Genomic DNA, 12142 nt, shown 5'->3' on the forward strand with positions numbered 1-12142 from the left:
CCTCCTCAGCCATCTGTGCTTCATCCACAATCTTACATGTGACTTATTCTATCTACAGCCTCATTAACTTTCAGTATCCACAGTCTCACATGCACCCACTTAGGGGCTTGAAGGGAGAGGTAGGGCAAGGTCATTTTTTGAATCTTGATTATAGGGGTTTGTAGGAGGTGCTCAGGCTGCTGTGCTTGAACACAGTGGCCTTGAGCAAAAATTCCATTCACTACTCCTTATCTCAGCAGAGATCTACAGGTTATTTGCACTATTCCGCAGTTAAGGGGGAAAAAAATCCTACAAACTAAAGAAAGTAAATCTCAAAGCTTTTCATAAAGATAACATTGAGAAGTACCTTTCTACAGCAGAAAGAATAATGAGAGGGCAGCATGCTGATGCAAGTGAGTTTCCAGAGGACATTTTCAATACTACTAATAAAATATTTTGTAAAATTAATGCTTTATGATAAAATAAGAAAATGTTCTCTGTCCTCCAAAATCATTGCATATCAATTCTGCTCCTTGCCTCAGATGCTGGCAGATGGCAGATATGAGGTGAGGACTAGACCACCAAAATTACCCAGTGTGGGTTTGGTTTGGGGGTGCTTTCTGAAGATGGAAAGAGAGAAAGGATGTCACATTAAAATATAAAGCGTAGTGCCTTCTGATTTAACAGTGGTAAGCAAGATGTGCTGGTACCCAGAGTTTCAAGGATTAGCACAAACTAAACAAAATAAAAAGCTCCTTCAAGGACTCCCTTTCTCTTGATTAAAAATACTGGCAAAAACCGAATAATATTTTCAAAAAGTGAAATCTTTTCCTGTGTACATGAAGCGCTCACAGGAGATTTTGTTATCACTTTCTTTTTAGGGGATGAATTTTGGCATCCTAAAAACATTTGGCTGATCCTTCAAACTTTGCCTCTGTGTTTTACTCAGCCTGACCAGTCCACCAGGATAAAAAACTTCTCACATGGCTAGAATAGTTCCAAGTTTTGGGCTCAGAGCACATCAAGAGCTTTCTAACACCAAGTCCCTGCCCAAGCCACGTGCCCAACATGCAGACTGAGGAGTGAAGAGCCTGTTGGAGAAGAGCCTGGTGATTGTGACTATCTGGCACTGCCAATGACTCCAAGGAAATGGTTAGAGAGGTAACTGTTTTCCCTCTTAACCAAATACAGTTCAATGAGACAGACAAGCAATCTCTCTGCAGATTTGTTGGACTTTTCCTTAGCAGAACTCCAAACGACTGATTTGAAAAGAAATATTCAATAAGACAAACTCCTTAGCTTAGCTGTCAAGTGGCACAGGTCCAAGGATTAGGCCTGCAAGCTTTAACCAGAAGAACAGGTTTCTATCCATCTGGAATACATAGGGATCCCTTAATGTTTGTTCAAGGGAAAGGAAAATGGACTGAGTTGCAAGTCACAACCTCAGGCTATAGCCAACATAGAAGACATTTCAGAGTAGCAAAATGGCTCACTGGCCCAGAAGCATCAGGATTCTTGTGCCATTCAGCCTTCAAGTAGGAGATTCTAAATAAGAGTCCTAGTAGGGAATTATTTTGTAAGTCTTTAAAAAAGCCTGTGTTCAAATTGGCCACCTGCAACTCAAGAAGGATGTTTAATTGCTCCCATAAGTATGGGATATGCAGGAGTTCTCTGTTTACCTATGCATACAAATATTTATAATCAAATTTACAAGCAGATTGATGTACACAAGAGAGATGAGGTAAGACGAGTCATTACAAGAAATTATTCAGAAAACTTAAAATATGCAATGTGTTTCTGCTATACATTGGAAGAAGCACTATGTATCTGGTATAAAGTCTTAACATGTTCTATAGTAACTGTGCCCATTCCAGGAAAATAGCAATGCTTTACTCTGAAAAGATAGATGAAACTTCTGCTCTACGTACACCAGGGGCTGGAAAGCTAAAAATTTAATAAATAAAACTATTTGGATGCATAAAGAATGGGATGAAAACTAATACAGAAAACATTACCATGGCTTTATGAAGATAGTTCTTTTTACTCTTACAATTATCTGTCCAATTTTCTATTTTCCACTCCCTGAAATACAAGCCAAACATACAGCATGCTCAGAGACAGACTAAAGAATAGCACAGGAATGTAAATTTTTCATTTGAAGAGAGGAAGAAAATATTAGACATGTTTATTTTACAAAAGAATTGAATTAAAAAAAAAAAAAGTGAAAAAACTATTTGAAACTATGAATGCTGTAAAAGGAAAGTATTAGTATCTATGCAGCTGTCTAATAATGTAAGCTTTAGAGAAAATTGAAAATAGGGGAATTCCAAAATGATGAAGAGGAGGGACTTAAAAAAATTTCCATATTTAGCCTGTGGAAATTCTTAATGTAGAACTGCAACGAGGTTAAATATATGGCTGCATTCAAGAAAGGAGGGATTGGTTATAGTTATAAGAACATAGGAACCTAGAAAAGTGTATGAAAGAAGAATATTTGAAACCGAAACTGTTGTGAAATATACAAAATCATCTGCCAAACAGTGTTTATCATTAAAAAGTATGTACAAATTATCTTGTAAATTCTTAATATGAAGTCTCCTGCTTCCTATCAGGGGAAGTGATATTGGTAACTAAGACTAATATTCTCCTGTTTTAACTGTCCCCAGAAATTTGTTTATGGTCTTGTGTTTACCATACCAGTCACAAGTAATTTTGCATTGAGGATGTTTATATCAGCATAGGACTCTTTACGTCAAAATAAATAATGCTGGATTATCTACAGTCATTTCACTTGTTTATAAAAGTTGATATGAACACTCCCCTGTGTTTTCATCAAACCACAAATATTTATTCTTGGTCCGGTCCAGGAATACACTTGTTGCATGCGTACACACTGACTGGGGAAAATATATTTTAAGTAGCATCTTCATTAGCAGCTAACTAACCTAAGGTGCAAATGTCCAACTATGAAGACAAGTTTTAAAGCTGCAGAAGGTCATTTTGTTGACAAAAGGACAGATAAACTGTCAAGCACATCAAGTACTTGTGGTTTTCTCTTTAAAATCTGTTTATTTTAACCTTCCCATTTTCTAGATCAATTTGCATCAAATGAACATCCACAATACAAAGCAGAAACACAAAATGTAAAATGTCCGAAGTTTAGTTTATACAAGCCACTAAGGCAAAACAGCATTACTTTATAAGATAAAAGTAATGGGATAATAATTAATCATTGTGTTAATGCTGATGGTAACAGACAAATTAAAACAAATTTCAGATGCTCAGATTTCAAACCAAACTGTTTTGCTCAAGGAGATGCTATTCTTATCTTAGAGAATACTTTTAAAAATGAACTGGGTCTTGACAGTTTTTCAGTAGTGCTCAGTTATGGTCATGTGGCAGCAAATGGCCACTGCATTCCTGGCTGCTATCTGTTAAATGTCTGCACTGCTTTTGTCTGGGACTTGTTTCTATTGAGCTGAAAATGCAAAGACCACCATAGCTACAGCATGTCTGTAAGCACGTTACTTTATCCCTGTTTCCTTCTTCTCTTTAGTCCCATAACGATAGAGGCTTTCTGTACAAATGTGAGTAGAACTTGAGTTTTTCTGCTTTGGGAAAAAAATAAATTAAAAGAGCAGTAACACAAATTACACATGAAAATATAATTTGCTTGCTAAGTAATATAATCTATGGCAATGTCTTCCCATTTTCTAAGAAAGACTGATTAACTGAGTTTAATGGTAAGATCTTATACTAGCAAGATAACATTATGTTTTATAAAACCAATGCCAGCTTATTTTATAATTCATGTGTTTTGACATGCATATATAGAATAACAAGCACATTAACAACGATTCTCATTGCTGCATGTGGGTTTTTTTTCAGTTTGGGTGCTCTTTTTTAATGGAGAAAAAGGACTGTGCTTTACTCTTTATCCCACTGAAGAGAAATAATAAATATCTGTTGTTGAGCCAAAAAAAAAAAAAAAAAAATGTTTTCAACTAACTACTGGGCAGGAAATTACTGAAAGTTTTGGGAGTCCTTACAGAATTTCCCATACTAGGATGGACAACTGGTCCACCATAGTCTCACCTTGCTGCTGGAAATAGCATTTACCTCATATCCTCTCTGTAGGCAAAGCTCAGAAACTCTTGTCATCATTCTGCCATTCTCCTTTAGTGTACAGCATGCTCTGCTGTCCCACAGAAAGAGGAGAGAGATGAAGTGAGGCAAGCTCTGTCGACCCTCTTCCCCAAAGTGAACTTTCCAAAGTGGATCAAATGGCTTTTCCATTCAAAGGCCAGACTGTGTTAGATTATAGAGTAGTATATTTCCAGTAAACTCAAAGTGTAGCCAATTCCTCTTGCAATATGCTGGCAGGGTTAAATCAGAGCTGGCTTGCAGTTTTCAGTCATTTCACTAACTTTCTAAGTAGCAGCAAACTCTATGGCTTCCCCTTTGCTCCCTAGCAGGTTTTCTTTCCAGTTCTTCTATGGCCCAAATCAGCAACCACTCCATCTAAGCATGATCTACAGGCTCTGAGGTCTCTCCTGGGACCCTCACTCTCCACCTTGCCATACCCTTTCAGCTGTGCAACTTCCTCCCCTTCATACTAATTAGACAATTCCCAGAAAGGAGTAACATTAGTATCACTTGGAAGAATCTACACAGCCTCTGATTTTTTAAAGGATAATGAAGAATGGTCAGAAAATCTATAAAAGACATAACTAGGTGACAAAATAAGTACTTTGATTTGAAGATTGTGGTTTTGTCTGATATTGATGGTTAGCTCTAGACAATCAGTCACCATTTCAAAAATCATGTGTGGTTACAGTCCTGCAACATTATGAATGGTAAAAGACCCCGCAAGCACAAGTAGGTCTTAAGTGATGTTTGTTTTTTCTAATTGTTTCACACTTTTGTCCTTATACCCCTTAGACATGTTTGTGACCTCACTGATATCCATGGGGCTTGAGAGCTTGAACAATCACAGTTATTGGAATTTGATAAAGCATGGATGGTCCCTCGCTGGAGGTTTGATGTGTAGTTATTAGGAGTTAACAGTCATGAGCACTTTCTTTGGAATCTGAAAAAACATTTTTGCACATGGATATACAGGCTTACACAGGTGCAGAATAAAGTATTTTCAGAATAAATTTTACTTTAAAACTTCATATGATATAAATGTTTTCTTTCTGAGAAAGAATCATGGCTGAATGGCAGAGAAGATTGGTTTCTGCAAGCTCACTACCTCACTTGAGGCACTTAAAGTGAATGAATCCAGAGGCTTGGACTCAGGTAAGGGTATGTTGCAATTAAGCCCCCTAAATGCTGCCATAGTAAATTTCCAGTGCCTAGTTAAAATCACTCCCAGTAACTTTTTTAGTCTCACTGCATGTGTTTCCTCCTTCTCTGTGCAGCCTAGTCACTCTCAGCTGCACTTCCAGAACATAATGTTTTTAGGAGTTTTGAAATCTGGTTGTAGGCAGCCCAGAACTGAAGAGCCAACAGCAGGGGTTACTTCTGACTTTATCTCAATTTTGTCTGGTAACCGTCCAACCATCAAAGGTGGGCAAAATGACCTTCTCTCTGCAGAGGAGTGCAACAAAAATAAATTAATAAGTAATTACAAAATAACTGTCTATTTTAGGACTGAGCACTGGAGCAAATCTCTTGAGGAAATCAGTTCTGTCATCAGAACAGGGTTTAGGTAGCGTGCAATGGATATGGCAGGAGGCCTTGAGCATCAAACGGTGAAGGTGAAGTAAAATACCTCCATGCACGAATTAGGCTCCCTGGTCATTGTGCCAAAAGAGGCAGGAGTCCTCTAGGAGACCACAAGTGTGCTTGTGTAACCAAAGACTATATCAAATGGCACTGAGAAGTGTGCACATCATAGAAACCTCAAATTTCTGCCCTTTCGACAATGTTACATCTTTAAGACCTGGGTGCCTTAGATAAAGAACTTGCACAGAAGGTGATCTGTAGGATCACCACCCCAGAACATCTAACAGATCATTTCCCAGAGTCATATGATCCATGGATCCAGGGCTCGGTTTTTACAGATCTGTGCATTATCTTTGAATATTGAGTAACTTTGGAATTGTGAACCTTGAGCTTCATCACCAGACTGAAGTATTAGACAGTGTTAATAGCATACAGTATTACATCATATAAAGTATTAGCCAGCCACCGCAGAAAAATAATTTTCAGTACGATTCAACAGAATTGGAATGTATGATTCTGCAATTCAAGCTTGATGAAGACCACTGATAAACTTTGAGACTATTACAAGTCCTTAGCTACCAAGGAAAAAGTTTTTGTTACCATGGCCTTTTCTGTGGATGTTTTTTGTGATCCAGGCATATGACACCCAGTTCAGGTTCCATTGCAATCAGTTAAAAAAAAAAATCAATTGTATTAGTATTGTATCCTTGATCTGTCAGCTTCCCAGTTTCTTCATCTGCAGGATGGCAATAAGCAGGCAACATTATAAGGGTAGCTGAGCGCTTTGAGATCCTTGGATGATGAAGCCCAAAATCCACGGTAATTTTTTTTGGTCTTGTGACAGACTGGATTTCACTTACACACCATTATTTTGAGAAGTGTGTTAGGTTATTTGCCTGTCCATGCTAACAAAGACAATAAATCATTCTCCACACTTCACTGAGAGAACGAAGCATTATTTACAGATTATAGTGTGGATAAGGCAGAAATACTGTTCCCATCCCTACAGTGGAGGATCTGTCAGCACTTCCATTACCATACTTTAATTCCAGTGGTTTGCAAGCCCATTTTGATTACCATTACCAAATAGACTGCTATTTTTCAGCTTTATTAATGTTAAGTGAATAAATCATGCAAGTTAAAATTGCTTTTGCTCTCCCATAACAAAAACTGGCTTGAAGTTCAAACAACAAATTTTGCAAAGCAATTCAATTTGTCCAAAAGAAAGAGATAAAGTCAAAGGACTGGCCACTTCACATACTTAGAATCTCACCATCATGCATCTAAATCTGTATTGACATGATGATATACCAGAAAAAAAAAAAAAAAATTACTCCTGTGGAGCTCTTCCAATTGCTCTGATGCCTAGTATCATTTTTTCAAACTGCCTAAATGCACATTTACATTGTGTCTGGGTGGTCTTTGGGTTAAAAAATATGCTTTCAATAACTTTCCCTAGAATATATATTTTTTTATTTTTAATAAAAAAGAGGAAATTAAACACAAAAAACCCTATGTTATTTTAACATTGAGGTTTCAACAATAATGAAATTCAAATTTAAGCTTGACACACCATCCTAACTCATTCAACAATGTACTTCTAAGAAATGTCAATAATGGGATGAGTTAAGATGAATAAATCAGCCCTAAATGAAAACTCCTAAGTTATGTTTCATTCCTGAGACATATGTGCACACGAAGTATTTTTCCCTTATGATTTTGTGAAAAAAAAAAAAAAAAAAAGGCAAAAAAAAAAGCAAAAAAAAAAACCAACCCAAAAAATCCCAAAACAAACAACAACCACAAAAAAAGTGCAAGCTTTGTTTTCATGGAAAGAGTATGTGAGATGCCCTTCAGGGACTCCAAGGTCAGCAAGTAACACAGCCCATCTCAGTTGCCTTCTCCAGAAATGGGGCTGACTAGACCATGATACCACTGAAGGCACAAGGAACACAGCCTGAACTTTGCTGACAATTCCTCAGAGCTCCTGAGCACTGATTTTTTTTCAACACAACTGAAATAGATGCTCTGTCTCTGAGAAGGCCTTACCTTCCATGATGGGGAATGGGTTGAGGCAACCACTGATGTTGTTCTTGTCATGCCTCTGTCTTTGCAGATGCAATGCTCATGGTGCAAGGACTTTTAACAGCCACTATCTGACTGTTTGTTTGCATTTGACTGTGTGTTAAGGTTATTTTAAAAGCCATCTCACATTCATTTAAAAAGCTGGAGTGGAACAGTGAGAAGGAAAGCCAGGCTGCTTGCCTTGGTTTAGCTGCTGCATTGAATAAATAAAACCTGGAGAGAGAAGAGAGAGGAGGGAGGGCATTTTCCTGCAGCTTGCAAAAGCAGGCAGTGTGTGAGGAAAGGACTTTTCAAAGGTACAGCTTTGCAGCAGAAGCATAAACTGGTGACTGAAAGAGGAGAGAACAAACTATGAACCACCTTGGCTCGGGCTAAGGAAAAGAGACAGCAGGTTCAGAAGGCCTCTGAAGAATATGTAGAAAGGTGGGAAAACATTCAAATATAGAATTTAGGTATGTATCTCTTCCTCTACACTCACACTTACTGACCTTGTAATGTTATTCTGTTTTATCCAGCAGATTTGTTTTCTCTTTCTACCTGTATAAATTGAATTAAAATTCAAGTGAAACCCAGATTTTGAAATTCACAGGTTTATAGTGGTTTGGGGGTGTTTACAATTAGAAAATGTAAAAAAAAAAAAAAAAAAAAAAAAAAAAAAAAAAAAAAAAAAAAAAAAAAGCTTTGTAAAAAAAGCTCTGGCTACCTCAGAATACTTTCATGGTATTTCCCTCCTTCCTGGTCATAAAATGTATCTCCACTAGCCACTTTGTATCTGGAAATCCAGTTGAAGACCATAACATAGAAGGTCTAATTCTTCTTTATGGGATTTAGAGTCTGTGGCTGGATGTTGAGCCTCAGAGTTATCCGATCTCTGTTAGCTCCGAGGATTGCAGCCATCCTTTGTTTTCATTTTCCAGTATTGGATGAAAGAGAAGCTGATGCTGTCACATAGACTCTATTCAAAATCTTGTTTTCCATGATTTACTTAAAATTGCCCTTCAAGTATTAATGCCTCTGCAATGAGGCAAGTGCCATATATTAATTTACAAAAAATCAGGGTTAATCCAATGAATAGCAAGGATGACAATCTTATGCCACTTCATATTAACCATTGATTAGCAGCAAGTGTAGAAATTTGCTTTAAAAAATGGAAGTTGAGTGGTAATTTAATAAATTATGATTTAGAAAACCAAAATACCCTGTTTGACCTTCACTTCACATGGTGACAAAAATATATAACAGAAATAAGCAGATAGATATACAGCAGTACTGTTTTCTCTAGAAACTTACTTCCTGTTACTAAAGGAGATGTGAAAACAGATTTCTTTGTAAAATAGGAATTTTAAATTAATTAGATGCAAAAATCACAACCACACACAACTTCTCTTTTCTGAAAATATGCATAACTGCTAGCAAAGCTGAACTGGGACAAGTTAATCCCAAGAATAACAGAAACAGAAGGACAGACCATGTGTGGACAGAAATCCCCTTTTGTCTCAGTTCTGACAAATACTCCCAAGTCAGTAATCATCTTGGGAGGAAACTGTTGCTTCATGCAAACACTATGATCTGGAGGTCATACTTTCTTGCCTAAGACACATTTCTGTGGTAAATCCCCCAGTTCTCACAGTGCTACAGCTCTTGTCCCACAGTTCTGTCTGTGAAGGATGGGAGGCTGTAAACCAGGGCTTTAAGGACGGTGCACCCCCTGGGCAGATGCTCAGCCTGTGCAAATGCAGCCGCTCCCACAGGTGAGACCCTTCGTTCTCTGCATTTCACCTGATTTCATGGCTCTTTCCCGAGCTCCCAGCAGTGAAGACCAGGGTGCGCATCCCGAATCCCCAGAGATGAGTTTGCAGGGAGGGTAACAGAGTGCAGTGCTCTGCCCTGCGCCCACCCAGGAGCTTGGCACCTCGTCCCCATTTTCCCAAAAAAGAAAGAAAGAAAGAGCAGGCCTATAGCAAGAGAGAGCCGAGATGCAAAGACAGGCGGTCTCCCGTCCGGGATGGGAACTCTGCCCCGGCTCTGTGCTCTGGGCAGCCCAAGGGCCCGGGTGTGCACACCCGAATGGCAGAAAGGGTGTTGTACAAGTGCGGAAAAACCACCTCGTGTCAAACACCCAGTTTCTAAAACTCCTTTTAAAAATTTCTTTAAAGCTTCTATTTGGAACGGAGTGAATAGTAAACTGAAGATTCCGGACATCTGGGACGTTTGTGAGCGCAGGACCGAGCTCAGCACACGCGCCCTTTGCCGGGAGCCGGGGCTGGTGCAGCGGGCCCGCTCGCCCCTCTGGCTCTCCCTCTCTCTGTCCGTGCGTGTGCCGGGGCCGCGGGCGCTGCCGGCGGGGGCGGGGGATATCCCGGCCCTGTCTCTTCCCGCCGGGCGGAGGGAGGTCTCCCCGGGCCGGGGGAGGCGGGGGATATCCCGGTCCTTGTCTCTTCCCGCCGGGCGGGGGGAGGTCTCCCCGGGCCGGGGGAGGCGTGGCGGCGGCGCGGCCGCGGGGGGGCGCTGCGGGCCGTGGCGGGGCCGGGGCAGCCGGTGCCGGCCGGGCCATTCCCGCTGCATTCCCGCTGCCCGCTCGGCGCGCAGCGGCCGGGAATGGGGGAGCTGCTGCCGCCGCTCTGCCCGCGCCCCGCGGCTCCGGCGCCGCCTCCTCCTCGCTCGGCCTGAAGCGCGCTCGCACTGCGGATCCCGGCGGGGAAGGGGCCATGGGCCGGCTCCCCGGGGCGCGGCGGCTGTGAGGCGCTCGCTCTCTCTCTCGGGAACCGGGACAGAGGCTGCCGGCCGGGCTGCGCCGGGGACGGGAGCGCCGTCAGGCAGCGCTCGGTGCCGGTGACCGGGGGAGCCGCTCCCCGCCCGCCCGGCCGCGGCGGTGGATGGCCGCGCCATGGCCACGCTGGTGTGCCGGGTGCAGCTGCTGGATGACACCGACCCCTTCAACAGCACCAACTTCCCCGAGCCCACCCGGCCGCCGCTCTACACCTTCCGCGAGGACATCCCGCTCGCCACGCAGCTGGCCGGGGTGCACCGCCTGCTCCGCGCCCCGCAGAAGGTACCGACCGGGGAGGGCGGGGGGATGCCAGCGGGGGAGCGGAGCCCGGCTCCGGGAGCAGAGCCCCGCACCGGGAGCAGAGCCCCGCACCGGGAGCGGAGCCTGGCACCGGGAACAGAGCCCCGCACCGGGAACAGAGCCCGGCACCGGGAGCAGAGCCCGGCACCGGGAACAGAGCCCCGCACCGGGAGCAGAGCCCCGCACCGGGAGCGGAGCCCGGCGGGCGGCCCCGGCCCCGGAGGGGAGGCAGCCCAATCTCCGCGCCCGGCCCCGGCCGCCCCGCCGGTTCCCGAGCCTCCGCCGGCGCTATCCCTCGCCCGGCAGTGTCGGCATCTCCCTAAGCCCTGGGGAGAGGCCCCGGGGGGCGGCGGGGGGTTCCCTCTGCTGCTCTCCTGCCTTCCCAAAACGCCCTCAAGGGCAGCTCCCGCCTCTGCTTTAGCTGCAGTTGCCCGACGCTTTCCCCAGGAGAAGAAAAGCCTCATCAAAGCGAAGCCCAAGTCGGGTATCAAGTACTCGGTGCCTGTCCTTGGCCAGCGTTGTCCCGGTATCCGGGATACTGCGGGATAAGGCGGTGTGTCGGGTCGCGCCGGCAGGAGCCGGGCTTAGCCCCGGTGAGGTTTAATGAGCCAGGCAGTTCCAGCCGGGGCTTTGGTAAAAATAGCAGCGTCTGCTGCCCTTGAAACAATCGGTGCTGCTGGTCCCTCTTGCGAAGAGCTGCAGCATGGCCCTTGTCAAGTCTTACCTATCTCTGCCTGCATGCTTCTCCTAATGCATGTGCTGGCATCTCTAGCTCTGCCCTTGAAATCAGGCACCCAAGCATTATCCTTGAATTTTTAGTTTTCAAAGCAATGCCATTGATTGACATAATAATAATGTCCTTTCATTATTATCTTGTATCTGCACATTAGTTCTGCAGAGTGCACTGAAGAAGAAAGGAAAAAATGCCACTTTTTCTTTTTTTCCCCCTACAAAGTAAAAGTTGTAAAACTTTTATTTGCTCTGTGATGAAGTGGGAGGAAAATACTCTCTTAACAACACTTGTTGTATTATTCTCATGGGAGCCTGCGGAAAGATGACAAAGGGCTGTGTGTCCCCTTAGATTTAAGGATATCCAAACCCCCCATAAAAGTATTTCAGAGAAAAGCTCATGGAGCAGACAGAAGTTTTGCATTTGTAGAACGGTTTCCTCACATAATAGTTGCCAAGGATACAGCATCCAGTGAACGGAGCTCTGCCTAAAGCACAAAAACTTTGGAAGCTCTTGGTGTGCTGGGTCAATTCTGTTTTCATGTGCTC

The 12142-nt window shown here is 43.0% G+C and overlaps 1 protein-coding gene across 4 annotated transcripts in view; it reads left to right on the forward strand.

Annotated features, from left to right (window-relative positions):
• Window positions 1-10681: 10681 nt before the first annotated feature.
• Window positions 10682-12142, forward strand: part of FHOD3 (formin homology 2 domain containing 3) — a gene marked incomplete at its 5' end in the record, with an annotated part of 370951 nt that continues 369490 nt past the window's right edge. For all 4 annotated transcript variants that reach the window (XM_083878098.1, XM_083878101.1, XM_083878099.1 and 1 more), the window contains one exon: window positions 10682-10846. In XM_083878098.1, coding sequence (XP_083734224.1) covers window positions 10682-10846 — 165 coding nt within the window. The remainder of the gene's footprint in view (window positions 10847-12142) is intronic.

Source organism: Zosterops lateralis (genome assembly GCF_965231275.1).
Source record: "Zosterops lateralis genome assembly, chromosome: 1".
Classification (NCBI taxonomy): domain Eukaryota; kingdom Metazoa; phylum Chordata; class Aves; order Passeriformes; family Zosteropidae; genus Zosterops; species Zosterops lateralis.